Source organism: Pithys albifrons, chromosome 29 (assembly GCF_047495875.1).
Source record: "Pithys albifrons albifrons isolate INPA30051 chromosome 29, PitAlb_v1, whole genome shotgun sequence".
NCBI lineage: Eukaryota > Metazoa > Chordata > Aves > Passeriformes > Thamnophilidae > Pithys > Pithys albifrons.
In genome coordinates, this window is record NC_092486.1 from 3,262,423 (window position 1) to 3,289,287 (window position 26,865).

Genomic DNA, 26,865 nt, shown 5'->3' on the forward strand with positions numbered 1-26,865 from the left:
CGCCAGGTGTTAACTGGCCTGGACAGGTAAGATCCATTTTTATACGCTCGCCCATGTGATCCAAACAAATGCCCTAGGGATGAGTTTTTGCACTGACACAAAGAAAGGGGCTGGCACTAAAACCTGTTGGACCACAATCCGAGCTCGACCGGGCAGGAATTTTCCACTCGGAGCCGCGCTGGGTGCGCCGGCGGCGCGACACGCGCCGGGGCCTGCGCCTCCCTGCTCCCCAAAATCCCATTTCCCAACACTTCCCATGGCTTGCAGAATCGTTCCTAAATGCTTTCTGTATGGCAGCTGGAGTAAAGGAGCCTCGGGATGGTTCCAGGATGGAGGGATGGATGGGAAGTGTGAAGGAATATGTTTGAGGAACTGATTGCATCTAAATTCTGCAGATCCTTTGTTATTTTTTTCCATGATCCTTGGAAGAAAAAAACATCAGAAGATGCCAACCAGGGTGAGAAAAATAGGGAGGAATCCTTTGCTCCTGGAAAAGGATGCTCCCTGCAGCTTTGAGGCTTGGGAATGGTCCTTCTGCACAGGTTGGGAAGTGGTTTTTGGAGCTGCCCAGCCGGTGGGTCCCGCACTGGGATGTTCCTCAGGGATTCTGCTGGAGCGATTCCCTGGGAAGGGAGGCAGGTCCTGGGCCAGGGTGAGTCCAGGTGACCAGAAATACCCAGGATGGGGATGGAAAAGGGAGGGTGAGCTTTGAAGGAGTGACTCAATGGGAACCAAAGGACCGGCGAAATGGCCACGGGCCACGGAAAGGAGACGCGGCCGAGAGGGGTGAATCGGTGGGAACAGCCGTGAGTCACTGGGAAAGGAGGGAGCTGACGGGCAGCGAGTGTCTGGTGGGCTCCAAAGAGTCGGGAGGGGCCCTTGGAACTAAAATATCCCTGCTCGGAGGGGCGGGAGCAGTGCTGGCTGCAGGTACAGATGGGGCTGATAAGAGCGAGAACGTGCTGCTCTGCACACTCGGGGCTCTCGGGCCAGCTCTTGCCTCATCTCACCTCCTCCTCACTGAGGTGCTGTGCGCCCCGGGCACCTCTGCCACGCTCGGGGCTGGCGCCGGGGCACGCTCACACCTCCAGTATGTTCTGTCCTCGCTGCAGGCACAGCCATGTGGTCTGGTTCAATTAGGAAGGGAATAAGGGGGGGTGCAGGTACTAAAAAGCTCCCGTTTTGTTGGGTCACAGAGCAAGAAAAACGTTCCCTGCCTGGAGCAATGGCTCGTTTGCAGCTGCTTTGCCCTGAGCATTCCCCATCCCTGGAGGGTTTGAAACTGGCACTGAGTGCCGTGATCTGGTAAAGGGACTGGAGTTGGACCAAGGGTTGGACTTGATGATCTGGGAGGGCTTTTCCGACCCAATCCATTCTATGATTCTGTGATTCTATCTCCGAGCATCTGCAAAGGGGCCTGATCTCCCCAGACTTCTCCCTCCCAGCCGTGGGGGTCCCTCTGGGGGGGTTTCAGCCCTTGCTGGTTCCTGCCCGGCTTCTGAGCCAGGTCCAGGGCTCAGCCCTGTCCCAGAGCTGGGGCTCTGCCAGCCCTGACTGGGCACAGGCTCCCTCCACTGCTGCCTCCTGCGGGACTGGGGATCCTGGTGCTGTAAGGAGGGGTAGGTGGAAAAGGGGGGTCCTTGCTGGCTGTGTTGGGGGTGCCAGGCTGTGTTCTCTCATTTTGCACCTGGATGTTTTGTTGGGGTGTGGGTGCAGGGGCTCTGGAGCTGGAAATAGGGGGCATTTTGGGGTCCTCTCCTGAGCCAGGGCACAAACAGGGTGGGAAAAAAAACCACTGGGGGCTGGAAAAACCTTCTGGAAATGATATCCATGCTCAGGGGAGTTACCACCTCTCCTTCCAGCCCACAAAGCAGCTTTGGAAGGGCCTGGGGGCACTCTGTGATGCGGGGTCAGGGCTTCTCAGGAAAGCACCACTGCTGGGATCCGACTGAGCTCGTTAAAGCTGTACGAGCCCCTGCTGCAAACCACTTAAACCCATTCAGGGAAGGGTTAAGCCAGTTTAGTGTGATTTGGGAGTCTGTTGATGCAAAGGTTAATCTGGTATAAGTGCATCAACATTGGGGATTTGAACCAGTTTAACTGTTCCATCTCCCCGTGTGACCTCGGGCAGGGTCCAGCCTGTGCCCCCCTTCATCCCCAGCCTGCAGAGAGCCGTGGAAAGAGGGAGAAAATAAACCAGAGACTGAAAGGATGAGCAGGCTGAATCTGAAACGATGCTATTTATAGCCACCCCTGCCCAGCCGGCCTGAATTCCACGCAGGTCCCCATGCCCAGCGGGCACGGGGGAACAGCAGGGTGGGCAGCGAAGCCGAGGGGTCCTGCCAGCCCATCACGCCTCGAGGGGGTGGCTCGTGGGACCGGGCTGAGCCCGAGCTGAGTCAGAGCAGAGGATGCTTCTTCCTCATCCCCAGCTCCTCATTAACCCGCTGCCCCAGGGCTTTCCCACGAGCCTCATCCAGCCAGGCCGTGGGACCTGGAAGGTGTTTTGCTTATTTTAGGCTGTCATCGCTAAAGGGCTGTAATCACAATTAGCGCGGCCACGAGGCACGGGGCAGAGATCCACCCCCTCACCAGGGCTCAGTGTCCTGGAGAAGGGGCGGGTAAAAGGTGGAAAAGCCTTGGTGAGCCTTCCACAACCCCAGCCCTGTGTTGTGCCCTGCCCAGGCAGCTTCCCTGGCAGCACAGGGGAGCTGAGAATCATCAAATCATGGAATGGATTGGGTTGGAAAAGCCCTCCAAGATCATCAAATCCAACCCCTGGTCCAACCCCACTGTGATCACCAGCCCAGGGAACAGAGTGCCCTGGGCTGATGATCACAGTAGGGTTGGATCAAGACGTGGTGGATTCTCCCTCAGTGCCACATCCATAAAATCACAGAATCATAGAATGGATTGGGTTGGAAAAGCCCTCTGAGATCATCAAGTCCAACCCTTGGTCCAACTCCAGTCCCTTTACCAGATCATGGCACTCAGTGCCACGGCCAAGCTCAGGTTCAAACCCTCCAGGGATGGGGAATCCACCCCCTCTCTGGGCAGCCCATTCCAATCCCTGAGCACTCTCTCTGCAAAGAATTTCTTTCTGTTCTCCAACTTCAATTTCCCCTGGCAGAGCTTGAGCCCATCGTGCCCCCTTGTCCTATTGCTGAGTGTCTGGGAGAAGAGACCAACCCCCAGCTGGCCACAACTTCCCTTCAGGGAGTTCCAGACAGTGCTGAGGTCACCTCTGAGCCTCCTCTTCTCCAGGCTGAACACCCCCAGCTCCCTCAGCCTCTCCCCACAGCACTTGTGCTCCAGTCCCTTCTCCAGCCTCGTTGCTCTTCTCACTTGGGTTGGAAGACACCTCTGAGATCATCAAATCCAACCCTTGATCCAACCCCACTGGGATCACTCTGGCACTCTGTGCCCTGGGCTGGTGATCACAGTGGGGTTGGATCAAGACATGTTGGATTCTCTGTCCCTGGAGGTGTTTCAGAGGACACTCAGTGCCACATCCAGTCCCTTCTCCAGCCTCGTTGCTCTTCTCTGGCCCCGCTCCAGCCCCTCAGTCTCTTTCCTGTCACCTGTCGGGGTCTCAGCAACAGTCAGAGGCTTTTCCATCTCCAGCAGTGGGATGGGGGGTGGAATTGGAGCCAGGAATTTAAAGAGGTGCTGAGCAGCTCACCGGTGTGAATGGGAAGTGTGAGAGACAGAGTCTCAATCTCGTAGGTTTTCAGTTAAAGTTTATTATATGATAAAAGCAATTTCATCATGCTGGGTGGGATGGACACAAGCATTGCTCACCATCACACCCCAAACACGGTGTAATTCTAACATTTATTTAGTCTCTATATCCATATTCATTTGACTCATGCATAAACATTCTAAGAACATCGTTAAGCAGTTTAACATCTACCACTATAGCTCAGTCACTTTTACAACCCTGGTGATAACCCCACCATAAATTCTGTTCCCCTTAGAAGTGGGAAGGTTTTAACTCTTCAACCTTCATGTGGTCCTTGAGAAAGTTACAGAAGATAAAGTGATTTAACACCATCCTGTTTATCTGAGTGTTGGTTGGAATTTTGGTTTAATTGCCTGGCCATCTGTTTTTTTCTCATGTCACTGTAGGAGCCCCAATAACCTGTTCATTTTCACCGACACGAATCACACTCAGACTTCCCACAGGAAGGAATGCAAATGACATTCACTTTGGCAGAGTCCTGGCGAGCAGCGGGCAGGGCTGGGTGTGCCAGCACCGCTGGGCTCTGCGATCTGCCAGGCTGTGCAGCTGCTGCAGGAGAAGAGGCTCCTGCCCCTCTCCGTGCCCGCCTTGTGACTGCGAAATGAATGTGCTTAATATAGGCCAAGTGAAAACAGCCTTCCCAAAATAGCAGCCCTTCCCCAGAAAGAGCTGCAGCTCCGGCAGGAGCAGTCACAAGGTACCTGCCCTGGCAGGGTGGGCTCTGCCAGGTGTTGGTTGTGCAATGCTGCACATCCAGCCTGGCACTGCGGGACCGGCCGGCTCCCGGATGCCACCAAGGTCACCTCCCCCGGGCTCTGTGTCCTGCAGCCTCTCACTGACCTCCCCAAACGTGCCAACAGCTTCAGGGTGCCAGATGCTGCTCTGGGAGAGGAGTTCATGGCTGGGGCAGGTGCCCACGGGGTTGGGGTGGGGTGTGGGGTGGGTGGCCCTGGCTCTGAGTCACCGAGTGCCACGGGTGAAGGTGCTGCTGTGCCTCATGTGCTGGGCTGGGGGTGCTGTCAGGTGCTGCAGGGGAGGGAATGTGCTCCTGCCCTGCTCGTGGTGCTGCTGGAGCTGAGGGCTGGGCTGGCATGGGGCTGGCAGGAGAAGGGGTGATCCCCGTGTGATGCAGTGTGGGGGTGGCACTGTGGGTTGCTGCCAAGCTCACGGGACTGTGCCCTGCTCTGTGCTTATTGCCTGGCAGACATTGGATATTCCTCCCCTCCTGAGGGCTCCTGTGATGCCCAGCTGAGGCAGGAGGAGTGGGGCTGGTGCCAAGGAAGGTTTGGGGGCTCACAGCACCCCTGGGTCTGCCCTGGTGCTTGGTTTGTGGCACCTTCTCCTGTTGTGAGGAGCTGTGAGGTGCTGCCAACCTCAAAGGTAAAAGCATCTCCTCCCTGGTCCCAGTTTCCTGCTCAGAGGATGCTGCAGAAGGTGATGCTGTGGGTCCAACCCTCACTTTGGGGGCTCTGACCCTTCCCCTTCAGTCACTCATGACCTTCCCTCTCCTGCTGGTGACAGTGACAATGTTTAATCCAGCTTGACCTGGCACAGCTGCCTGGCAGGAAAATGGGGCAGGAGGAGGAGAAGAGAGTTCAGTGCTGGAGCTTTGGCAGGTATAAAGAGAAAAGCCAAAAATCCTTCTGTGTTAATCTCTCAGGCTGCACCAGGGACCTGCACTTGGGGCTTTGCCCAATGCCAAGCTCTGCTTTTGCAGCCTGCAGACCCACTGGGGTCTGCCTGGAGGGGCTGGGAGGGATAAATACACCCCCCTCACCCCATATTTTACCCCAGCATCTTATTAATGCTGTAAAGACACAGAAATCTGGGCTCAGCCATTCAACTTTTGCCTTGCATGACCCTGAGGCTTTAACCCCTGACCCCAACATTGCTCCAGACAGTCCCAGGGAAACTGGAGACCACAAAGCCAAATAAATCTGTCTTAAATCCACTTAAAAATCCTCCAAGGAGGAGACTTGGCCCCACAAATCAGTGCAGATGCAAATTTATGGCTTGTTCTTTAGTTCACAAAGCCCTTGCCCTGAGGGTTGGCTGGGACAAGGTGAAGGCGACCTTGTGGTCATTCAGTTGGAGCAGGGAATGAAGTTGGTGGCCTTGCAGAGAGGGAAATGTGAGGACAACCTGTGGAGAAGGGAGATAAGAGGCACAGCAAGGCCAGGGCTGGACTGGAGGTACAGCAGGTTATCAGCGGAGACAGAGGATGTGGCTTTTTTTGTTTCCTTTTCTGATTGGTACAGAATAAAGAGCTGGAAAATGGGCTTCCTGCAAGGCAAAGATTGAGGGAATTCCCCTGGCCACCAAAGCTCTGCCAAGCCCTTTGCTTTCCAACTTCTTGCTGTGTAAATACTGGTTTTTTAGTGATTTTTCAGCCTGTGGTAGTTGGTTTCTATGAGCTTTGCTCACAGGTCCCTCAGTGGCACCTCCAGAGGGAAACTGAGACATGGGGGTGCCACCTGGAAATGTGGTTTTCCTCCCAAATCAGAGGAAAATGCTGGATATTGAAGGAAGAGCTGAGCTCTTCCTGCAGCAGCTGGGCTGGACTTTACTGGTTCTTGGGGCTCTCGGGTCAGGTGGGAGTACCAGGAGCACATTTATAGCTCAGAAATGGTTTCACTCATGAAAAGGAGAACAAACCTTTGTTCTCAAGAGCTTTGACTCACTGACAAGAAAGGAACAGAGTTTCCCATGGCTTCAGGGGTGAGTTAAAAACTTTTCTGAAGCCTGGAAGGAAATAAAATACTCCCCCCTCCCTCCCAGTGTCCGGTTTGCTGTGTCAGGACTGGAGGAATTCAAGCCCAGGGACTCCTCCCTGTCCCTGCAGGGGATCAGTGTCTGCAGAGGGCTGAGGTCACTTAATGAAATGGGATAGAATCAAACTTAGATTCCTTAAGGGACAGGGGACAGATGGAAAAACCCTCCAAGTGGCCTGTGCATGGCACTGGATTAGGCTGAAGGGACACCCACAGGAAGCCAAAGCTTGGATGGGAAATTCCCAAGCTTGCAAAAAACGTGTTCTTGGCCCCTGTGGAGAGTCTGTTCATAATTTGAAGTGAAATTCTGAGCTGGAAACTAAAACCCAGAGTGAAGGGAAACTGCAGCAGAGCTGGAGGCTTTGCACATGTGGAAGCTTTGAGGGTTCACACGTTCAGGTGATGGCCAGGAAGTTCCTTGAAATATTTGTCTTTTTGGCTGCCCTGTGTGCTGAGACTCTGTGGGTTTTATTTGGGCACCTTGGCAGCATCTTCTGGGGCTGTGGGAGAACTTGTCTCTTTGGCTGCCCTGTGTGCTGAGACTCTGTGGGTTTTATTTGGGCACCTTGACAGCATCTTCTGGGGCTGTGGGAGAACTTGTCTCTTTGGCTGCCCTGTGTGCTGAGACTCTGTGGGTATTATCTGGGCACCTTGGCAGCATCTTCTGGGGCTGTGGGAGAACTTGTCTCTTTGGCTGCCCTGTGTCCTGAGACTCTGTGGGTATTATTTGGGCACCTTGGCAGCATCTTCTGGGGCTGTGGGAGAACTTGTCTCTTTGGCTGCCCTGTGTCCTGAGACTCTGTGGGTATTATTTGGGCACCTTGGCAGCATCTTCTGGGGCTGTGGGAGAACTTATCTCTGGCTGCCCTGTGTGCTGAGACTCTGTGGGTTTTATTTGGGCACCTTGGCAGCATCTTCTGGGGCTGTGGGAGAACTTGTCTCTTTGGCTGCCCTGTGTGCTGAGACTCTGTGGGTATTATTTGGGCACCTTGGCAGCATCTTCTGGGGCTGTGGGAGAACTTGTCTCTTTGGCTGCCCTGTGTGCTGAGACTCTGTGGGTTTTATTTGGGCACCTTGGCAGCATCTTCTGGGGCTGTGGGAGGGTACCAGGAGTACCAGGGTACCTTCTCCCCTGCCCTGCAAACACCAGTGGTGGCCCCTGGCTCAGCCCATGTGTAATTTGGCTCCCACAATTGTGCTCTGCCTTTCACCAGGGCTTTGTTACTGTTAAAACAAGCCCCAGATTTCTCCCTCCCTTCCCTGCCTTCAGGTGCCTGCCTTTTATTAAGAGCCTTTTCATCCCTAATATTAATAGGAAAATAATTTCCTGACCTCTATCTTAGTTTTGCCCGGCTGTGAAAGGCTCTTTAGTAGCTTTTAGAACTGTTTGCTCGGGATACAAATGCAATTTACACACTGTATACATATTTAAATCTCCTCCCAAATGAATTGAAGGGGTGTTGGGACTGCAGCACATTCAGCTTTGCTCCCTTGGGCTTCTCACCACTGATTAACCAAATTAATCTTGCACTTGGTACCTCTGAAAGCTTTATTTTAATTCCCAGATATTGGGAGTCTTGTGGAAGTTGGGAGAACTGGGAAGCAGCTGTTTTTACAGTGGGCTTTGCCAAAAAAAAAAAAAAAAGTGAGAGGAATTTATCAGGGGAAGCAAAGCCTCGTTCCTTCTCATCTCACACTCCAGTGTGAGAGGAAATCCTGAGTAACCATCTTTTCCCCACAGCACAACACCAGAGGCTTCCCAGCTGGAAAGACAAGATTCCTGCAGTCCTGCCCTGCTTAGTCAGGCCAGGGAACACCCTGGGATTGCTGGAGAGGAGCCTGGCTCGTGCTCCAGGCCTGGCTTGACACCACCAGATCTGTGTCTTCCCATGGGAGGCTCCTTCTCCCCAGGGGAACCTGCTCAGTTCAGTCCCCTGTGGGTTCTTTTGCTCTGAGAGCTCCTGGCACAGGCAGACCTGAGGAGGTGGATGTTGCCAGTGGGAATTACCCATTCCTGGTGTTGGTTTTCCAGGAATGGAGTGTTTGTGTGGGCAGGGTTGTGACAGGGACAGCTCGGTGTCACCTTGCCCTGTGTGTGGCTTTGAAGAGCAGATAGTCCAGTGGCTTCCTGCCCCTCAGGAGCCCCTTTGACCTTCAGGAGCATCACACAGGAGCTGATGTTGGGTTCTGGCAGCACTTTCCCTGTGGATTTTTTTATCCTGGACAGATTTCCTGCTGCCTTTTACACTCTGTCTCCCTGAGAAGAGGAAATAAGATCATTGCAATTACTCAGCAATGGATTTTTATTAGGGAGAAAAGCCACAGTTCATTTTTTGTGAGATGCTGTAAAATTGTTCCCATGAGTTTTTCCTTCCAAAACACCCCTGGGGGTTCCCTCTGAACTTTTGACTACTGGCAAATCCTTTTTTGTGCTGTTCCCATTTTGTGCTAATCCTCAGGAGATCTCCAGGTGGAAGTGGCTGATATGGCCTTTGTGTGAAGGGCTTTTCTCTGCCTCTAGGCTTGAAATTAAATATCCCTGTTCAGAGTTCATCCCACTTCTCTTTTGCTGCTGTTTTGGGAACCTCTGGTTGCCCCAGGTAAGCCCTGCCAAGGGGTTAATGCACAGCACTGGTGCTCCTGTGCCAGCCTGGGGCAGAGCTGGGGCTCTGAGGTGCCAGGACCACAGGAATGCAAACCCTGTGCTGTCCTTCTGCTTAAATAAACAGCTGAAAGTGATGGGGAGCCACCTGTGGCCTGAGCTCATCCCCACAGAGGGGGGAGAAGGGGGAGGGAGGGGGCTCTTCCCCTTCTGTTCTGCTCAGGTGAGACCCCACCTGCACCTCAGGGGTCCCCAATGTGGAGCTGCTGGGAAATCCAGAGGAGGCCACGGAGATGCTCCAGGGCTGGATCCCTCTGGAGCCAGGATGGGAGAGCTGGGGGGGGTCATCTGGAGAAGAGAAGCTCCAGGCAGAGCTGAGAGCCCCTTCCAGTGGCTAAAGAGGCTTCAGAAGAGCAGGAGAGGGACTTGGGACAAGGGATGGAGGGACAGGACACAGGGAATGGCTTCCCACTGCCAGAGGGCAGGGATAGGTGGGATATTGGGAAGGAATTCCTGGCTGTGAGGGTGGGCAGGCCCTGGCACAGGCTGGGCAGAGAAGCTGTGGCTGCCCCATCCCTGGGAGTGTCCAAGGCCAGGCTGGAGCCCCCTGGGACAGTGGGAGGTGTCCCTGCCATTGGCAGGGGGTGGAACTGGAAGAACTTGAGGTTTTTTTCCAACCCAAATCATTCCATTATGGTGTACCACAGTAAATTCCTTTGTCCATGCCTGGAACCCTCCTGGTGTCCATGTTCCCATGTCCATCCTGGTCAAAGCCACTCTCCCTTTGCCTGCAGCCTCTTGCTAAGCTTTCAACCCCATCATCAGTTTTCCAAAGGAATTCCTGCTTTTCTCAGAAACCCACCTGAGCAGTCAATCCTGCCTTTCCATGGTGGAGTTCCTGGGCAGTTTGTGCTGATCAACAGCCCTACCTGGGGCTGGAGACCCCATCTTATCACCCCCCCACCATGACCTGTGGCACTGTGAGGCTGCAACCCCCCCTCTGGTGCTCCTGACTCATGTGAACCACCGTCCCTGACTCCGATGGGAAAAGCATCACTCACGTGAGCCTCTTTGCAGGATCAGGGCTCTAATTACAGGCTGCAGCGTGGGAACCAGAGCCATTAGCCCCTAAAAACCCTCCAGATCATTCCCAATACATTAATGTTTCTAATTAGTTGAGCCTGATGCCTCTCCCTGCACAAAGGCAGCGCTGCCGGTGCTCGCTCGTGTTCGCTCTGCGTGCCGGCGCTTCATTATGTAATAACGATCCAGCCCGTGGTTGGTGTAATCCCTATTCCCAACTGGCTGGGGGATTTCTGCATGTGCCTCATCCACAACTGATTAGGCAATGGAGGAGACAGGCAAACAAGTGTTTGGGTCACATCCTTCCTAAGCAGCTTGGAAGCTTCTAGTGCAGGGTGGGGGTTGAGCCGGTGGGGACCTGGAGCTGTTGGGTCCGTTGGGGTCTGTTGGGGGGTTAAAACCCGTTGGCAGGTTTGGAGCTGCCCCTTCTCTGGGGCTTTGCTTTCTTTCCCAGTCCCTTCTTCCCTTCCTTCCAAGGAAACCATCACCACGGCAACCTCAAACCTCCAGGCTTTGCCTCAGAGCTGCTCAGCCATCCCCAGGACCTTGGTAAGTGGCTCGGCAGGGCCGGTCTTGGTGGCCCTTGGCTACTGGGTCCAGCAGGCTGGCGTGGCCTGGGGAGGCCAGGGCAGGAGCTGGGCTTGGCAGGGGGGTGGGGGAGTAAACTCTGGCCCTCCTCATCCTCGAGGCTTTATATGGTTTAAAAGTGGGTGGCTGTGGCTGTCCTCATGTCCAAAAGGTTCTGCCCTGGTGCTGGAGGGGGTGGGTGGGTTTGAGGAGAACCCTCGGGCTGTTCCTCTGCAGAGACCCTGCCTGGGGCCAGGGATGTGTCAGGGTGGAGTGGCTGGTTGTGTGTCCTTGGCTGATGGTTTTGGACAGACCATGAGCAAACCCAATCCCAATTTTCCATCTTTTCCATCATGAGAGCAGCAGGGCCAGCACCTGGAGACAGGGACTCTGTCCCCTCTTGGAGATGCCTGGCCTTGGATTGTGGTGCCACAGGGATCACTGTGGTGCTGAGCAGAGCTGGGCTGGGCTGTCACCACATGGGCACATCCCTGGTGCCATGTGGAGGGTGATGATGCACCAACCTCGTGGAAATGGGTCTTGCTGGGGGTTCAGTGGGGAAGCAGCAGGAAACACAACTTATTCCTGGCATAACTGGGATCAAGGTTGTGGAACTGGAGAGGAAAGTGAGGTATAAGGATTGGGTGTGCTTTGCCTGGAGCTGGTTTGGGGCTGGGGGATGAACTGGAGTGTGGTGGGGACAATGGTGGGACAGCAGTGTGGGGTCCCAGCTCTGCCTGTAGGAATGACTTGCCTGTCCCTCTGTCCATGGGACTGACCCTGCCTGTCCCTCTGTCCATGGGACTCCATGCCTGTCCCTCTGTCCATGGGGCTGACCCTGCCTGTCCCTCTGTCCATGGGGTTGACCCTGCCTGTCCCTCTGTCCATGGGACTCCCTGCCTGTCCCTCTGTCCATGGCAATGACCCTGCCTGTCCCTCTGTCCATGGGACTCCATGCCTGTCCCCCTGTCCATGGGGCTGACCCTGCCTGTCCCTCTGTCCATGGGACTCCCTGCCTGTCCCTCTGTCCATGGGGCTGACCCTGCCTGTCCCTCTGTTCATGGGGCTGACCCTGCCTGTCCCTCTGTCCATGGGACTCCCTGCCTGTCCCTCTGTCCATGGCAATGACTCTGCCTGTCCCTCTGTCCATGTGGCTGACCCTGCCTGTCCCTCTGTCCATGGGACTGACCTTGCCTGTCCCTCTGTCCATGGGACTCCCTGCCTGTCCCTCTGTCCATGTGGCTGACCCTGCCTGTCCCTCTGTCCATGGCGATGACTCTGCCTGTCCCTCTGTCCATGGGGCTGACCCTGCCTGTCCCTCTGTCCCACAGGGCAGGATGAGGCTCCTGGAGGGCGTGTTGGTGGCTCTCAGCCTGTTCCTCGTGGGTGTCTGGGGCAACCACACCTCCCGAACCTGCATCTTCCAGACCCTCAGTGGCACAGACAAGGAGTTCTGCAGGTGAGTGACACTCTGTGCCCTTTGTCCCCTGCACCAGCCCTGGCCATCCCATCCCGTGCTGCCCTCAGTGTGCCACGTGTCACCCCCTGGGACAGTCAAATCCATCATCCCCTTGGTCAGGACTATAAATATTGGCTGTTTTCTTTCCTTTTGCCAGGAATCTGGGCTGTCTCTGCTCACCTCAAGTTGTGCAGGAACTTTCAAGGTGACTTTTGCAGCACCAGGGATGCTTTCCATGGAAAATTGCTGTGGAATGCATGGATGTTTTCCATGGAAAATTTCAGAGGAAGGAGGCTACTTTTTCATGGAATCCTGGAATGGTTTGGGTTGAAAAGAACCTTAGAGTTCATCCTGTTCCACCAGGGACACCTTCCACTATCCCAGGTTGCTCCAGCCTGGCCTTGGACACTTCCAGGGATGGAGCAGCCACAGCTTCTCTGGCAAATCCATTCCAGGGCCTCCCCATTCTTACAGGAAGGAATTTTAAGTTGGATATCAGAAAGAAATTCTTTGCAGAGAGAGTGCTCAGGGATTGGAATGGGCTGCCCAGAGAGGGGGTGGATTCCCCATCCCTGGAGGGTTTGAACCTGAGCTTGGCCGTGGCACTGAGTGCCATGATCTGGTAAAGGGACTGGAGTTGGACCAAGGGTTGGACTTGATGATCTCGGAGGGCTTTTCCAACCCAATCCATTCTGTGATTCTGTGATTCTGTGGATGTGACACTGAGGGAGAATCCACCACGTCTTGATCCAACCCTACTGTGATCACCAGCCCAGGGCACAGAGTGCCCTGGGCTGGTGATCACAGTGGGGTTGGATCAAGAGTGCCCTGGGCTGGTGATCACAGCGGGGTTGGATCAAGTGTTGAACTTGATGATCTCGGAGGTCTTTTCCAACCCAATCCATTCTATGATTCTGTGATTCCTCCCAATATCTGCTAAGGAATGTTTAAATTCCTGCTGCTCCTTGGGATCAGGAGCAGAGCCCGAGGTTCTGGCAGCACCTTTGGTGGCAGCGGGTTGGATCCCACATCCCACATCCCACATCCCACATCCCACATCCCTCACCTCCAGCACGGGCAGATCTCACCTTGCACACTCTTCCCTCTTTTCCAGAGGGGATTTGGAAGTCTCCTACCCTGATGTGGGCGAGGTGTCCTGCTCATACCTGCCCAAGTGCCACGGGTACCGCCGGCTGCTCACCCACCAGTGGGGCAGCCCCCGGGTGCGTTACCCCAGCGCCGACAAGGTGAGTCCTGCTCCAAATCCCACATTTTAAAGGAATTTTCTGGGATTGGCATCACCTTTTTCACCCCCATTACACCAGAGGTTTGGCTCAAGTCTGTCTTTATTTCTATTTTTTCCCGTGTTGTGCCCATTTATTGTTATTTTTCTACATTCTGGCCATTAAATCGTCTTTTCTGACAATCAGACTTTTTATTTTTTACCACCTTAAACAATTTTTCCTAAATTTCCTAAATATTTTGGCCATTTTAACAAATATTTCTGCCCCGTTATAGGCATTTAATAAATATTTTCACCATATTCCAGCCATCCAATTAAATAAACATTATTTTCCTTTCACTGTAGTCATTAAAATATTCCCTGTGTTGTGGCCACTTAATGATTTAAACTTTTTGCCACCTTGTGGCCTTTTAAAAGTATTAATCAACTTTTTAATATTATTGTATTATTTTGTATTTTTGTATTATTTTGTATTTTTGTATTATTTTTTAATTATTTTGTATTATTGTATTATTTTGTATTTTTTTATTATTTTGTATTATTGTATTATTTTGTATTATTCAATTATTTTGTATTTTTGTATTATTGTATTATTTTGTATTTTTTATTATTTTGTATTTTTGTATTATTTTGTATTTTTTATTATTTTGTATTATTGTATTATTTTGTATTTTTTTATTATTTTGTATTTTTGTATTTTTTATTATTTTGTATTATTGTATTATTTTGTATTTTTTAATTATTTTGTATTTTTGTATTATTGTATTATTTTGTATTATTGTATTATTTTGTATTTTTTATTATTTTGTATTTTTTATTATTTTGTATTTCTTATTATTTTGTATTTTTGTATTATTGTATTATTTTGTATTTTTTTGTTATTTTGTATTTTTGTATTATTGTATTATTTTGTATTTTTTTATTATTTTGTATTTTTTATTATTGTATTATTTTGTATTATTGTATTATTTTGTATTTTTTATTATTTTGTATTTTTTATTATTTTGTATTTTTTATTATTTTGTATTTTTGTATTTTTTATTATTTTGTATTATTATAATATTTTGTATTTTTTATTATTTTTTATTATTGTCTTATGTTTTTTTTGTATTTTTTTTTATTATTTCGTATCATTGTATTATTTTGCATTTAATTAAGTGGCCAGAATACAGCAAAGAAATTAATTAATTCTTTTGCTATGTTGTCACCACTTAATAATTTAATTTTTGCTACATTTTGACCATTTAAAACAGATTTAAAGAAGGATTTAATGGCCTCAATGCAGGAAAAAAAATTGAATTAAGTGGCCAGAATGTAGCAAAAATATTTGGGTTTTTTTTTTTTTTTTGCTACAGGAAAATGATTTAATGACTTAAAATTTTGCTACATTTGACCACTTGATGATTTTATTTTTTTACTACATTGTGGCCACCTGATGATTTTAATTTTTCCTACACTGTGGTTATTTTTTAAAGAATTAATTAAATGGCCACAATATAGGAAAAAAATTAATAGTGGCCACAACATAAGGAAAACTTTTAAATTTTCTTACTGCGTTATGACCAGTGTATATTTTTTTTTCCTACATGTTGCCTTTGGGACCATTGAATTTTTGGTATATTTTTCCTTTCCGCCGTGGCTGTTTTAATGTTTTTTTTTTCCACAATATGGAAAAAATACAGAACTGTAAATTTTATTTTTTTACATTTTTTGGCCAAATTTTTTTTTTAATTTTTTTTTTTTTTTTAAATCCATCGCTGGCTCTGGTTGGGCTTTGGGTCCCTCCAGGTGGTGCCGCTGCGGGATCCGCTGGAATTTGGGATGCGCAGGGAGAGGGTCCCGTGTCCCCCCAGGGTGCAGTTCCCGCTTGTGACCACCAGGTGGCAGCATTGAACTTCCCGAGCTCCAGCGCCGCCGGGACTGGGAGAACTGGGAGCACTGGGAGAACTGGGAGCACTGGGAGATCTGGGAGCACTGGGAGATCTGGGAGCACTGGGTGATCTGGGAAAACTGGGAGAACTGGTAACACTGGGAGGTGCAGAGTTGGGGGTGAACAGAAGAGCAAGTGGGGTGTGTGATGTGTCTGTGTGAGAGAGAATCCAACCCTTTGTATCCTGCTGTGATCCCCTGCTGGTTGAGGATGTGGTTGCTTGTGGTGTTCCCAAAAAAATCCTTGCAGGTATCCCAAAAACTCCCATATCCCAATATTTCCCATCAGTGGCTCCAGCCCTGGCATCTTCAGGCACAACTGATAAGGGAAAACTCAATTCCTGTGTGCTTTGGAGCGTCCACAATCCATTTTTCTGGCTCTTCCTCGCCGTCTGGAAAGTCTCTTCCCTCCGTGGGTCACATGGTTGGAAGTAGAACTTTTCCTTAAAGATGTCTGATCCTTCCAAAATAACCCTCCCTCCTGGCAGGGGCTGCTGCACATGGAATCATCCCTCTCCCTGCAGTGCTTTCCAGGAGTTTCAAGTTTCCCAGGGATGTAGGCAGTTGTTTTTCTTTATATTTGAATCCTGGAAAGCAAAGCCCAGCAGGGAGATGGGAGGGGACTGGCTGTGGTGGTGCTGGGGATGTTGGGTTGGGTGAGTGGTGCTGCTGGCACAGGGGAGGATTTTAGGGATGAGATCCAGCCCTTTCCTTCCCCCTGTGCCGGTGGGATGCAGACTGTGCATCCCTGCACCCAAAAGTGAGGGCAGGGAAGGGATTAGCCCCAGTTTGGGGGTGTGGCACCAGCACTGGTGCCACCTGTGGCCTGGAGGGGGTGGCAGGTCCCTCACAGAGGGGCAGTGGCTCCCCTTGGCATCAGGACTTGGCTCTGCTGTTGGATTTGGCACCGTTTCCTTCCAAGACATCTCGGCACATCTTGCACTGAGGTGGCATCTGAGGACATGGGTCCTGCTGCTCCCCGTGGTTTGGGTTGGGTTTTCTCCTCTGGCCTTCCCAAAAAAAAGCAGATCCCCAGCTCTGCCCAGCTGGGAACATTCCAACCCTCATCCAAACTGAGGGTTAATTTTGGGCAAGGGCTGCGTGGCCTTAAACCCACCACAGAGAACTGGATCTGAATTGCTTCATGCGTTCTTTATATGAATATTTATTTTTCTTACTCCTGAACTTGCTTCAGGATAATATTTTTCCCCTCAAAAAACTCACCCTAAATCGAAGTGGGAACAGGAGTTGCGTCACACTGTGCCAGGGCTGAGGTGTGTGAGTTGTTTTTCTGGTTTGTGATGGGATTTCTAAGCCCAGCAAACTCAATTATTCTTGATTTATTCCCAAGCAAGAATGGGAAACTTCACTTTTCCAAAGTTTCCTCCGTCTCTGCGTGATGCTTCTCGGCACCCAAAGCTCAGTGATCCCTGGATGGGGTGCTGAGGGCTGGGTGAAGGGCTGGAGATGCTTTTTCCATCCCAATCAGTGGCAGAAAAACTCGGGGTTTGAGGATGCAAACTTGTGTGGGAAGTGTCGGCTCTCTGTGGAACACTTTGTCTCTTCAAGAAAAACAACCACCAAAAAAAGCCAAATGCGGAGTGTTTGTTTTTATCTCTGGAAATATTTATCAGTTTTCCGAGGAGGGAGGAGGGAATGGGATGTTTCTCATCCTTGTACCAGATCCTGGTGATGGGTTTGGGGGGTCAGGTTTGACCCTGCCTGTGCTCAAGGTCTCCCCTCTCAGCCTTGATGCTCCTTGATGAAACAATACTCATGTTTTTGGCTGAAAAACATTGAAGTGAGGTGGCATCTTGCAAAGCTGAGCTCTGATGGCATCAAAACCTGGCCTGGAAGACTTTAAGACATCATTTTAGGTGAGGTTATATCGAGTTTCAACATTCCATGATGCTTATCCAGTTTAAACACCAGGCTGTCGAAACCAGCTCCATCAAGCATCACTTTCACTGCCCCAGAGACCCCTTTTTGGACTTTTTGGGGGGCAGTGAAGGCATCAGTTGTGTCTGGCTGCATCTCTGGGAGCAACACACTCGGGCCAAGGAGTAAAGGATGCATTGCCAGGCACAGGAAGTCGATTGTGGATGGTTTGGGTACCTTGGAAACCCTTTAACTGCTGGGCACAGATTGTGTCTGAGTTTGGCCTGTCCCTCAGCCCTGCGCTGGAGCAGAGCAGCCAGTTGGTGTGTCCTGGGATGCTGAAGATGCTCATCCTTGTGGGATGCACCTTGGGGTGTTTTGGATGCTCATCCTTGTGGGATGCAGCCCTGGGATGCTGAGGATGCTCAGATATCTGTGTGAGATGCAGTCCTGGGATGCTGAGGATGCTCCTCTATGTGAGATGCAGTCCTGGATGCTCAGGATGCTCCTCTGTGTGAGATGCAGCCCTGGGATGCTGAGGATGCTTCTCTGTGTGAGATGCACCTTGGGATGCTAAGGATACTCATCCTTGTGGGATGAACCTTGGGGTGTTTTGGATGCTCATCCTTGTGGGATGCAGCCCTGGAATGCTGAGGATGCTCATCTGTGTGAGATGCAGCCCTGGGATGCTGAGGATGCTCATCTGTGTGAGATGCAGCCCTGGGATGCTGAGGATGCTCATCTGTGTGAGATGCAGCCCTGGGATGCTGAGAGTGCTCAGATATCCATGTGAGATGCAGCCCTGGGATGCTGAGGATGCTCAGATATCCATGTGAGATGCAGCCCTGGGATGTTGAGGATGCTCAGTCCTTACTGGGAGACCCCCCCGAGCACTGAATAACTTGCTCTGTGCACACCCCATGCACCCTTTGGGTACCACAGTGAGGTTATAACACAGCAAACCCCAAATGTTCAAGTCTCTCCCAAGCTCCTTCCCAAAAAAACCAAAACAGAGGAGCTGCTGGAGGCCCTTCCCCAACCCAACAAAGTGAGAGAACATCTGGAAAGACGGGAAATGCGTCCTCCTCGTCCTGCCACAATATTGCTTTGCTCACCCAAAAATAAATTGGAAAAGAAAATTGGCCATTGCATCAATTTGGGGTGAGTTTATAAATCCTGCAGCTAAGCAATCCCCCCCCAGAGATGATGTATCGCCGCATTAACCGTTCCGTGATTCGCTTTTATTGCCACTCGTGGTGGCAGACAGAAAAACAGATTACACTGGAGATCAAATCGATGGGAACTTCATTTGCTGCCCTTTTGAACACATATTTCTGGGCTTTATAAAAACATACGGTAGATGCTGCTGGTGGGACTTGTCTCCTTGTTAAAAAGCAATTTTACCTGCCCCGAGATCTCGAGCCACCGTTTATGGCACCACCTTTTACCTGCTCCTCCAGGTTTGTTTTCATCCCAGGCTCTGACAACTTCCTCAGAGGTTTCATTGGTTGATTTGGGCTGTGCCATCCATTGTTTAGGATGTGAGAAGGAGCAGCAATTTTTTTTTTTCCCAGCCAAAGTCCAGGGAAAAGTGTTTTTTCTCAGGGCTCCTACACCAAACTCAACTGTTTTAAACTGAAGTTGATTTTGGAAGAATTTCCTCTTGATCAACCACAATCCATGAGCTGTAACTTCTTTCTGTACAGGTCACTTTTTTAAAGCCATTTCCATGGTGGAATGAACTGGAGCTGAAAAGGGAGCTGGGATGGCCCCCCCTCTGTGATCCGTGGGGTGATGCCCTCAGGGGTTGTTGACCTTCATGCAGCAGCTCTTTGTGCCCAAAGCTGTCACCAACACCCAGGGGTGCTGCTCTGGGGCTGGAGATGTCCTGCCATGGCACTGGGGATCACAGCCATGCCCAGGGAGGGAAGGGCAGAGGAATGAGCCTCTCCCAGGAGTTTGGATCATGCCTGGAGTCCACAGCAAAGTCCACTTGCTGGTGGTAGCCCAGCCCTGTCCCCAGTTCTCCCCTTTCTGTGAGCCCTTGGTGGCTGAGCTGGGGACAGTCCTGATTTATAAAGGTTTCTGTGCTCTGGGGGCTGGGGCCCATTATTTGGAAAAACCAATTGTATGAGGAAATCCATTAACTTGTAACAAAAGGAGGAGAAGGTCTGTTCAGTCTGGTGGTGGGGATGAGCTCCAGTTGTGCCAGGAGGGGGTTTGCAGCTGACTGAGAGGGGCCTTTTGTGTGGCACTCAGGTTGAATTCAAGGCTCGTTAAAGAAGATGGTTTTAAGCAGAAGATTCCTGACAGTTTGTGTATCCTCCTTGGCTCGTGGAACCGTCTGGAGTTAAGGAGCCACCAGAGTGTTTTTTCTCTCTCAATCCTGTCTGGGCTACTTAGAAACAATGGCCCAACATTCCTTCCCGATGCTGTCAGCCCGATATTATGGGGATTAGCCCAAGCCCCTGGTGATGAACCCCTCCCTTTGGCCCTGCTGCTTTGGGTTCCCATGCCCTGGGACCGGGCTGTGGCATTCCAGCACCATTCCAGCATCCCAGCCCAGCAGCTCCCGGCGCCAGGGACTGGCTCCACAGCGAGGGGATGATGCTGTGAGGGCTGAGAGCCACCAAAGTGCCCCTTTGAGGGCATCTCTGGGGGGTGTTACAGCCCCAAACTGTGTGTGCTGGGGGCTCTGTGCTGCTCCAGCCCTGTCCTCTGCTGACCCCCCAGCTGTGAGTGCTGGTGCTTCTGTGGAGGGTCAGTTTGGGATGAGATCCCTGAGCAAAGCTCTGCTTTAATTTCCAAGCCTCTTGAGGACCAGGAGTCCTTTTCCCTTGATGGAAAGCACTGGAATGTTTTAATAACACAACACAGGGTGTTATTCCCCAATGGGCCCTTTCCCCACCGGAGGGGACTTTGGGGACAGCTGGTGCCACACGCCATGAGAGCCTCTTTCCATGAGCAATCCTGGCAGGAATGTCACTCCCCATTTGCTTCATTACCTACACATTTGCTGGACGTTTAACCACCCTGGACAAATCCAGCTCCCCTTCAGGCAGGAGGGTGGGAAGAACCTGCAGGTCCCTCCATCTCGTTGCTGTGTCGGCATCTCCCTCGTGTGGGACCAACTTGTGACTGTTCCAGCAGCAAAATGTTTGAAGCAGCCCCTGATTTGCCTTTGATCCCCGTAACCACTATACAGTAATCAAAGTTTAAGCTGCTTTGGGTGAAATAATTGCTTAACAATCATATAAGACAAAGTGATTCAACAAATGACAATTAGGGCTTGTGATCTACAGAACAGATGCATTCAGTGTAGCATATTATAATGTGCTAATACGAGATTGACAGCACAATAATAGGAGAGAACAGCCACTCAGCCTGTAATTCCAAACCAAATGTGAGCCTGTCCACAGAGCTCAAATCCGAACAGGCTGTAAAATTAGAGGTAAGAAGGCACAAGTTTCACAAAGACTCATTAGCAGGTTGGCTGTGAATTTTCCAAGGAAGGGGGGGAAGAAATTCCTGCTGGAGGATTTACTGGCGGTTGCAACCTCCGCGTGTCTGTACGTTGGGAAGTGAGTAACCTCCATCTCACTGGGCTCAGGCAGGCTGGAGCTGCTGCTGTTCCCTCCTGACAGGCAGGTTTTGGAGCAGAGAGTGGCTCCTGTGCCGTGGCAGCCTCCAGACCCCTCTGCCAGGGGATGGGATGCATCAGAGAGTGTTATTGTACAGCTCAAATTCATGGACCAGACAATGGTGTGAAGGACCAAATGAAATTAAGACTGATATGAACACGGAGCTCTAAGGGGCATTCCTCATGGGAATTGGGCACTTCCCAAGCCCTAAATGATCCTGATGGGTGACAGGGGCACCCTTTAGCCCTGTCCATGGCAATTAAGGCAGTTGGGTCGTGCTTGCTCTTCTCTTTGGGTAAATCAAGAGACGGGGACATGTGCAGGAGTGGAGGTTGTCAATCTCCAAGGAGAGCACGTGCAGAGGCAGGAGCTGGGGATCCGTCCTCTCTGCCCTGGAATGTGCTGCATGTTCTGCTCTCTCCTCTCTGCCCTGGAATGTGCTGCATGTTCTGCCCTCTCCTCTCTGCTCTGGAATGTGCTGCATGTTCTACTCTCTCCTCTCTGCCCTGGAATGTGCTGCATGTTCTGCTCTCTCCTCTCTGCCCTGGAATGTGCTGCATGTTCTGCTCTCTCCTCTCTGCCCTGGAATGTGCTGCATGTTCTGCTCTCTCCTCTCTGCCCCGGAATGTGCTGCATGTTCTGCTCTCTCCTCTCTGCCCCGGAATGTGCTGCATGTTCTGCCCTCTCCTCTCTGCTCTGGAATGTGCTGCATGTTCTACTCTCTCCTCTCTGCCCTGGAATGTGCTGCATGTTCTGCTCTCTCCTCTCTGCCCCGGAATGTGCTGCATGTTCTGCTCTCTCCTCTCTGCCCTGGAATGTGCTGCATGTTCTGCTCTCTCCTCTCTGCCCTGGAATGTGCTGCATGTTCTGCTCTCTCCTCTCTGCTCTGGAATGTGCTGCATGTTCTCCTCTCTCCTTCCTGAGCTGCTTTGGAGCCAAAGAGATCAAAGGAACTAAAATTTTCAGCTCTGGTGACAAACCACATTTCAGCTCGTCTCGTGCTTTACACACACCCCGCTCGAATTCCACTAACAGAGAATTTTACCATATTTTATTATTAAATAAACATGCCAGAAAACACTTTTTTTTGTGCGTGGGGGAGGATGAGAAGGTTTGGTAATTAAAACTTCTATCCATCAACGCTTAACTCCGAGAGATAATTGCGTGTATTTTGTGTTGGATTGTCCAATTTTGTGTTGGATTGTCCAATTTTGTGTTGGATTATTCCATTTTATGTTAAAATTGGAGGTGCTGTTTGTGTTCATGTGGAGATGGGATGTGCCATGGGCTGTCCAGGATTCCAGTGGGGATATCCCAGGGATGGTGTGATCATGGTCTGGTTGGGAATTTGGTGGTTTGTCTTGGTTTATTCCATGGACAAGTCCCAGGGCATCTTTAAATCCACTTTATTTTCACTTGTTAACCCAAAAGCTGCAGAGATGGCCCTGCCAGTTGGGTCTGTCATGAAGAAATAGAGATTTTATATTAATTCTTTTAATTGCAAAGCCAAACTGTGTTGTAGCAGCCGATGAATCTATTGAAAATAACACAAATTTTTCCCCCTTTGCCCCATGTTTGTAATTTTTCTGGGATGCTCTGGGTGCCACCCCCTGTCTGTGGGGAAACTCAGGGTTTCAGAGCCTTTAGCTGAGGTGACACTGGAGGAAAATCTACAAAGCTCAGCCCTCATTTAAACTCCCTCCATGGTTTATTTTTGAGGAGGCCCTTGGGAAGTGCTGCCCCCACAGAACCTGAAGCCACCAGATGCCAAAGCCTGTCTGGGTTTCAAAGCCCCCACACGGTGGTCGATGGCAGATCAATGAGCCCCAGGGGGAGGTGTCACACTCACTGTGTCTCCTGACATGCCCAGGACCTGCCTGGGCTTCTTCAAAAGAAATTAGTGGCATTTTGGGTGGGTAGGAGGGTTTATGGCAGCAGGCAGGTTTCTCTGAGTGCTCCTGGCACTTGTGCCTTGAAAATTGAATTTATGGGGTCTGAAATGATGTTTAATCACAGGGCAGCTGGGAATGGCTCCCTAAAATCTTTCCCATCTTCCTGGAATCCTCCTGATGTCCCTGAGATCCTTCCCAGCCTGTGCTGGTCCTGACTCCGTGGTGGGCTGGGACTGGATGGGAAACATCCTTCCTGCCTTCCCACTGCTGCTTCCAGGAGCAAACCTGGTTGTGGAATTACACTGTGGAGAGCTGGAAATATTCCTGACCCTTTCCCACAGATCCGGCCTTGGGCTTTGTTTGGGCAGGGAAAGGCTTAGGGACCTCTGGAATAGTGGGATGGGTGTACTGGGGGCTCTCTGCTCCATCCCCCTGCTTGTTCCAGAGGGGTGTTGCCCTCCCTGCTCTTTCAGAAGGCTCTGGAAGCAGCCAGGCTCTCATCATGGGTCCTGCTGGGATGTGATGAGGTTCTGAGCATGTGGATGAAAGAGCTGGGAATTGGGAATTGCCAGGGGCTGGTGGCTTTGATTGGGAGGAGTGGAGTGAGGTGTGGGAGAGATATTTGCCATCCTTAACCCTGCTGGAGCCCTTCCATGGGATTATCCAAGCATCTCCCCTCCCCTCCCTGGCGTTTGGGATGTCTCCAGCCTTCTCTGAGCCCAGTTTTGGCAGTGGAGGTTGTTGATGCCCTTCAGGAGCCCTCACCGTGTCCCTCTGTCCTGTTTTCCCACCCCAGCCGTGCTTCCCAAGCATCACCTCCCACTCCGGGAGCATCCCGGGAAGCTCAGCCTCACCACGGGGCTCTGAGCCGGGAGAAAACATCCCTGGGATCCTTCCTCCCCTGCAGCATCTTCCCCGGTGCCTTCCCTGCCAGCACAGGAGCCTTTTCCATGGATGAGTAATCCTTCCCAATTTGGGGGCTCCTTCCTGTGCTGTAACAACCCCGAGCTCTCCTGCCTTTTTCCAGCTGCCAATCTGCAGCAGAAATTCCCTTTTTTTCCCGGCGGGAGGGGAGGGGCCGGGGGATCTCGGTTATACAATCCAGGGTTGGGGCGACTATTTTGGATCCCTCCTTCCTGCCTCCAAATTGCAGCTTCGAATGTGACAAGTTACAAAACACTTGAGTCATTTCTCTCTCGCGCTGCCTTTTTCCCCCACAAGGGTTTGGGTTGGTTTAGAGGGGGAAAAAAAAAAGGGAAAAAAAAAAAAAAGAAAAGGCAGAATGGGGAAGGGGAGGGTGGGAAGAGGCTCCCAGCGTTCCCCAAGCCCGGGGGGGTCCGGGCAGCCTCCACGCAGGGGGAACTCGCGGGGCTGTTTATATAAGAAGCTGCTCATGTTCTGCGGAGCTGCAGCGAGAGCTGTTGTCAGTTCCGAGGAAAACCCACGTCTGCCCACGTAGGATCTCCCGAGCAGGGTTGTGTAACAGGCAGCCACGCTCTGCCGGGGGGTCGGGAGATCCTGCTGGAGGGAGAGCGGGGATATCTGGAGGCAGAGGAGTGGGAAAAGTCGGGAGCGCTGGGAAAAAGTCCGTCTGTTCCGATGCGCTGCAGGTGCCGCTGCTGCCTCTCGGTGGGGCTGGGAATGCTCAGGGGGTCCTGCCCTGGCCTGGCCTCACCTCCCAGCACGTATTTTAAACTAATTGAGTCATTAGGTGACTTTCCGGTGGTGTCTCTGGTTCTTGGAATCCCTGGAGCAAAGAGGTTTTGGTGGTAAGACTCGGGAGTCAGACTCGAGTTAAAAAGGAGGGATGGAGGAGGTGGCTGAGCCGGAGAATTCCCGGAGCTCACGGGATCGTCACAGTCCCCTCTCTGCCAGGGGGAGACTCAGCTTGGGCACCAGCAGGAATTCCTTCCTGCAAAGGGTGGTCAGGCATTGGGAGGGTGCCCAGGGAGGTTTGGAGTGGAATCCCCATCCCTGGAGGTGCCCAAGGAATGACTGGATGTGTCACTCTGGGCTGGGGGACAAGGTGGGCATTGGGCACAGGGTGGGCTCCATCAGCTGGGACGGCTTTGACAAGGTGGGCATTGGGCACAGGGTGGGCTCTGTGGGCTGGGAGGGCTTTGCCAAGGTGGGCATTGGGCACAGGGTGGGCTCCATGGGCTGGGAGGGCTTTTCCAAGGTGGGCATCGGGCACAGGGTGGGCTCCAGGGGCTGGCAGGCCTTTTCCAAGGTGGGCATTGGGCACAGGGGTGGGCTCTGTGAGCTGGGAGGGCTTTTCCAAGGTGGGCATTGGGCACAGGGTGGGCTCCATCAGCTGGGAAGGCTTTGCCAAGGTGGGCATCGGGCACAGGGTGGGCTCCAGGGGCTGAGAGGGCTTTTCCAAGGTGGGCATTGGGCACAGGGTGGGCTCCATCAGCTGGGAGGGCTTTGCCAAGGTGGGCATCGGGCACAGGGTGGGCTCCGTGGGCTGGGAGGGCTTTGCCAAGGTGGGCATCAGGCACAGTGTGGTCTCCAAGGGCTGGGAGGGTTTTTCCAAGGTGGACATCGGGCACAGGGTGGGCTCCAAGGGCTGGGAGGGTTTTTCCAAGGTGGGCATCGGGCACAGGGTGGGCTCCATGGGCTGAGAGGGCTTTTCCAAGGTGGGCATCGGGCACAGGGTGGGCTCCAGGGGCTGGCAGGCCTTTTCCAAGGTGGGCATTGGGCACAGGGTGGGCTCCAGGGGCTGGGAGGGCTTTGCCAAGGTGGGTGTTGGGCACAGGGTGGGCTCCATGGGCTGGGAGGGCTTTTCTAAGGTAGGCATTGGGCACAAGGTGGGCTCCAGGGGCTGAAAGGGCTTTTCCAAGGTGGGCATCGGGCACAGGGTGGGCTCCAGGGGCTGGGAGGGCTTTTCCAAGGTGGGCATCGGGCACAGGGTGGGCTCCATGGGCTGGGAGGGCTTTTCCAAGGTGGGCATTGGGCACAGGGTGGGCTCCAGGGGCTGGGAGGGCTTTTCCAAGGTGGGCATCGGGCACAGGGAGGGCTTTGCCAGCCCTAACGCTGCTGTGATTTTGGGAACAAAGCCTTAATTTGCCACTGTCACCGCCTCGATATCCGAGGCCTGGGGGGTCCCCCCATCGCCACAAACCGGCCCCGCCGCCCCTGCAGGGGAGGGGGTTGTGCGTTACCATTTCAACGCCTCTTTCTACAAACACGGGGAAATCAGCAAAGCCGGTGCCTTGTGTCGCTCCAGCCTCCCAGCGTCACTATCTCAGTTCTGGGACTGGAATTCTTCGCAGTGTTACATTTTTATCCCGATTTATTCATGCAGAACAGAGGCGCGGGGCGACTCGCCCTGCACCGGGAGCGCTGCTATACATAAGAATGTTCCTTCATTTACATCCTCCCTCCTTCCCCACAATTGAACTATCCAGGTTATTTTTATTCCTCAAGTGGTTTTGTTTCTTTTTTTTTTTTTTTTTTTTTTTTTTTTGGAGGTGAGGGAAGGGGAGGAAGGGGGAGGAAAAAAAAAATCCACCCATCTAAATTCACCTTATTTTTACTTCTATTAAAATTTCCCCTCGGGAATTTTTATAAGCCATAAAAATGAGGCACATGAGGGAGATTCACCCGAGGGGAGAGCCGAGGCCCTGGGATGAGGGGGTGGAATGTGTTTTGGGGCAAAGAGTAAGTTTATAACTGTTTTTCTCTTAACTGCACTGCAAGCCATTCATCTTCTGGTTTAATAACTCATTCTCCCTGTGAGATAGGGAATTATAGCCCTGGATATTGGTTTTTTTGGGATTGAGTACCAAAGATGAATCCTCTTTTTCTAATAAAATAACGTTTTCATTGTAATTGAAATAATTTCCTGCTTCCCCCCTTTATTTTGGGTGCCAAGCTCTGCTTGCCCCAGATCCCCCTTCCTGGCCTGATATTTATTTATTTTCCTTCCCAAATGATGGAATTACAACTCCCTTATTTCCCCCCATCCCAGGGGAGTTCATGTGAGGGAGAAAAAAGGCCTCCTGTTTGCCTTGGGTTGCCTCTAATCAATTAATAAATCAGATATTATATAATAC

At 51.6% G+C, this 26,865-nt stretch overlaps 1 protein-coding gene across 4 annotated transcripts in view; it reads left to right on the forward strand.

Annotated features, from left to right (window-relative positions):
- The first annotated feature begins 191 nt into the window (after positions 1-191).
- The window catches only part of PEBP4 (phosphatidylethanolamine binding protein 4), a 99,293-nt gene continuing 72,619 nt past the window's right edge, over positions 192-26,865 (forward strand). The window contains exons 1-4 of one of the 4 annotated variants that reach the window (XM_071579286.1): positions 192-457; positions 10,653-10,747; positions 12,097-12,224; positions 13,339-13,471. In XM_071579286.1, the coding sequence (XP_071435387.1) occupies positions 361-457; positions 10,653-10,747; positions 12,097-12,224; positions 13,339-13,471 (453 nt within the window). In that variant the 5' untranslated portion in view covers positions 192-360. Of the gene's footprint in view, positions 458-633; positions 653-10,652; positions 10,748-12,096; positions 12,225-13,338; positions 13,472-26,865 lie in introns of those variants that run through there. The other 3 variants (XM_071579287.1, XM_071579289.1, XM_071579288.1) reach the window with 3 other exon arrangements.